Below are 4708 nucleotides of genomic sequence, written 5' to 3'. Positions count from 1 at the left end.
TATATATAAACTGTTCTTTAAAGCAGATAGACTATCTATTGATTTTGTTTTTTGTCAGTAAATTTCAAGTTCACAGCAGAGCTGTAACTAAATACATGGTGATCTGGAACCAACTTCTTCACAAGGTTGTAAAATTCCATCTCATTAAAAACTAGAAGCTACATATTTCATATTTTTTATTCATAACATAAATTATATTAACAAAATTAATTATATATAACGAGTGAAAGGGTTATTCGGTAAAAATGAGGTGCATTGATTTCAAATTTAAATAATTCAACATGATATTAATGAAAATGTACTCAGTGTATTAAATTTTGGAATAAAAACATTAATGGATTCATGTTCAGCTTATTCTACTTAAAAGGTTAAATTTAGCATATGATAGAGAAATTGTCTGTAGTCCTTCGGTGCATTTGTCACTTAGTACAAATATGACATACGTTATCACACTTTTTTTTATCTGTATTTTGTTGATCTCAAAGTCTACTTTATCCTGGTCTGACGAAATATTACATACATGTATATATATAATTTGCCTCATTAAAGGGACATTCCGCTTTTTGTTGTAGGACGAAAATGTTTTTTGCTCAAAATTTTAAACCAAAATCTCTAGCAATGTATGTGCCGTTATGCTGGTTACACGCTGTTAGAAAACTACTGAACAGATTTAAGTAAAATAAACGCTTAATTGTAGAGAAATATGTCTTCTATGTTTTCTAAAGATTTCAACTAAATATAACGAACCGTTATAAAGCCTATCATTGAATCTAGGTCAACTGCTTAATTAACAATTAGTACTCTCTGTTTTTAATTTACCCTTTTAAAACAAATTCATTTTGATCAGGTTGATACATAGATATAAATAGCATACTTTAGAAATATTTTCAGGTATATTTTATGACGTTTTTGGTATTGAAAATGTTTTACAAAAAAGCGGAATGCCCCTTTCAATTAAAAGTGAAAGCAAATAGAGATTTTGACTTTCATCCATACGATGTTACACTTTTAGAAGAATTCTTCACAATCATAGCCAAAACATTTCCGTCGAGTAAGTCGAGAAGAACCATTGACCAAAAAGATCGGGACATCAAGAATCTCACCCGAAACAGTTTGACTGTAAGATACATGAACAAAAATAGTTTATCACTTTGAACGACTAAAGGTAACTTAAATCGATAACAAAAATTCTTAACAAGATTGCTTACAGTTTAACAAACAAATCTTTTACAACATAAACAGGAAAAAAAAAGTATTCTCGTTGGGGGCAGATATAAAATATGAGTAGTTTTATATAGCATATTGGAAGCAATACAATGTATTATCAAAGATTGTTTTATGAAATTTGTATCGCCCTATGAGGAGCTATTCCTTTCTGTATCTGGAGCAGTAGACACTCATTTGTTTATGTTCTAATTAATGCGACAGTAGAGCTATTTCGATGGGTTGATTTCAATGTTGAATGTATGTAAATAGTCTTTAGAAGTACTTGAAATGTAAGGAAATCGCATAATTCCTTTAAAAATACTTCAATTAGTAATTTTACTATTTCTTTATACGTCTTTTCTATATATCACAGAGTATCTTAAATTTACGAGTCGTCATTTTAAAATTCAAACGGGAATATCTCTAGACACACATAGATTTGAAGGCTCAAATTACGACGATGAACTTTGAATACGATTACTGATTACTGGTTCATTAAAAAAAATTCCTGTTTCTGAGACTAGGGTATGATTGGTGAAAAAATATTCACCAAAACTGTAGTGTTATTGTTTCATACGCGACTAGGTTATTATTTAATTGTAAGGAACTAAGTACACTTCCAGTCTTTTAATGGAACACATTTGGATGTTTTGGCGTCGGTAAATAATTCGGATGTGTGGTCGTCCCATACTTGATTTGGGTGCCACAAGCAAAGCTACCGGAATCAGTGAATGAGCTCGTGGTCTTTCAGCTAGCTCACAAAAAGAGAAAACATCAGGATCAACGACACAATAGCAAATATTCAGGACAGGACGTTCTTCTATCGAACATGCAAGATATTCTGCGATCATTTTCCAATTTTATGGAAGTGCTCTCGCGGATAATTTCACACTGGCTATATGGCAGGTACAATAAAATATTTCTAATTGGTATAAATATGTGCAAATGTTTCAAATTCATTTCCAACAGCATATTACTATATTCTTAAAAAACAAAATATTTTCACTGTAAAAAAAGTGAGCGAAATAGAAACATTAAAACATAAACCTATGTTGATAAACTATCTCTTTCTGTCTGTATTTAAGAAAGGTTATATTGTCTGTCTATAAGAAATGGTATTACTGTATATCTCGAATGGTAAATATAGAGAAATCTTTAAATACAATATAATTTGGATTGTGCAAGAAAAAACTTTATAATGCGTTTTAAGATTTGTAATGGATTCTAATATTAAATGGGAAATGTCACCCGAATCGATATGGAACAATGTCAACTAATGAACAACAAAACAAGTCACATAAGTCACAGAGACTGGTTTTTACACCTCCGACAGCTGAGTACGTCACGCATTTCCCGCCGGAAAGCAGGGTTCATAAAGGCATATATTATGGGATTGGAAACGTGATAAGCAAAATACATATAGAACATAACAGTGTTAAATGGAACTAGACCATGAGCCATTAACCAGGACGGTAAGAAGGCAATAATAAACACTAAAGTTACCACGAACAACATTCCAGCAGTCCTAATGTTGGCTAACCAATATTTTTCTTTTAGAGATACCTCCTTATCAATCATAGCTTTTTGAGGCTCCGATATTTCCGTAAAACGCGAAAGATTTGTCGTAGGCACTGTTGTTTCTGGAGTCTCCGTCATCGACGTTTCTCGATAAAGACAAATACGAGTGGCACGACGTTGTTTCAAGCGACGAGCCCTTCGTTCTAATACAGATTTATAAATGAGCGTATACAAGATAGCGACTACCACGAGGCACATGAGGTACATTAAAGCATACACCTTTTGAAAAGTCTTCCGAAATGTCTTCGATAAAATGAGCTCATTGGTCATGCACACACCAGAATATTCTATCATTCTTTCCATCACAGGTATGGTACAATTCGGCTGAACAAACACTATATGTGTACCCATTGTGCAGTTAAAATTGTCTGATAATGTACAATTCGACTCCACAGTTTGATAACCACGAGTAGTAAGATTCGCAGTTTCCAGGATGTCCTGTTCCGCAGGAATGAGGGTATATTGGTAGACTCCATGTACCAGTGAAGTGATGATCCCTATAATGAGCACCAAAAAGGCTAATCCCATAATAATCTGTCGAGCACGTCGTGAATCCAAGGCATGACAGTGAGGATGACAAATACACACAAAGCGATCCAAAGCAATAGCCACCATAACAAATGCTGAGAACGGAACGTTGCAAGTAATAAGGAACATATACAATTTACATAAAATATCGTATTTGATTTCATAATTAGTATATTCTACGACGCTGGTATATGGCATGACCAGCACACACGTTACGAAATCGGCGCCTGCTAACGATATTATAAACACAGTAGATGCCAGTTTGTTTCGTTTGCGGGTATACACATATAACACTAAGGAATTTCCGATACATCCCAGAAAACTGAAGAACGACAGCATCCCTATCACCATTCCCACTGGCCGCTCTGGTAGAGGTTCTGGCCCCTCGGAAGTGTTCTCACAATAAGGCATTATATCTGAAAAGAAATAAAAACATTTCATAAATAATCAGGATATTTTCGTTCAGCGACAAAGAAAATGACAAAAAAAGTATAAAGGTTCATCCACACTTACTCTATACAATAATTCTATGCTCCAAGTGAATATTAACAGACAATAATATGTTAGAGATGGCCATCGTAATACGCCTACAATTGAAATGACAGCCAAGTTATCCTGGAGGTTGACAGGAGCTATCAGTAAAGGAAACCTTCCCACAGTAACATTTTTTAATACTTTAATAGTTTTATTCACAACCTTTTCTGGTGTTTACACGGCAATAACTCATACTAATTATTTTTCTGATTTTCAATAGGGTTCATCCTTGGGTGATTACAAATACACCAAGTTCGATCAAAATCCGTTAAGATACCAGCTCTCTATCGTGTACACAACGACTTTGCAAGAACAGGGCATTAATTTTGGTCGGATTCATCCTTGAGTGATTGCAAACACTCACATCAGGTTCGTCAAAATCCATCAAGAAACCAGCTCTCCACAACACCCGAATTTGACGAGATACGAACATGATCGTGAGAAATACTTTGTTGTCAATATATTTATTATTTGTGTGTAAACAATATTTTATTGACAAATATATTTAAATATACATTATGAAAAGGATTAGGAGTCAGATTAGGCCTATATTATTCCGCTTCATACAATTCTATATAATATACATTAACACAACTCAATTAAAATACAAACATACGTGGATTCAATTCTCGATCGGCGTGTGATAGTCAGATAACCTTGAATAAGTCATCTTCACTCATAAATCCAGTCGACCCAGTTGTAAATGGGTACGGATAATCCGGGAAAGATCAATGCCAAGATGTTTGGCCAAGGACCAGCTGGTAGAAAGGGGCCTAGTGAACCTAAGTTGTTATCCTTGTAGAATCTTTACCAAGAGGTTTGGCCAAGGACCAGCTGGTAGAAAGGGACCTAGTGAATCTAA

The 4708-nt window shown here is 34.2% G+C and overlaps 1 protein-coding gene across 1 annotated transcript; it reads right to left on the bottom strand.

Annotated features, from left to right (window-relative positions):
* Positions 1-3309: 3309 nt before the first annotated feature.
* Positions 3310-3651, bottom strand: LOTGIDRAFT_116610 (hypothetical protein; the record flags this gene model as incomplete). Its single annotated transcript, XM_009055409.1, has 1 exon — positions 3310-3651. A coding segment is annotated over one exon (342 nt), but the record flags the coding sequence as incomplete, so codon positions are not given.
* Between the last annotated feature and the right edge of the window lie 1057 nt (positions 3652-4708).

This window comes from Lottia gigantea, assembly GCF_000327385.1.
Source record: "Lottia gigantea unplaced genomic scaffold LOTGIsca_24, whole genome shotgun sequence".
Lineage (NCBI taxonomy): Eukaryota > Metazoa > Mollusca > Gastropoda > Lottiidae > Lottia > Lottia gigantea.
This window is presented reverse-complemented; position numbering and strand designations above follow the sequence as displayed.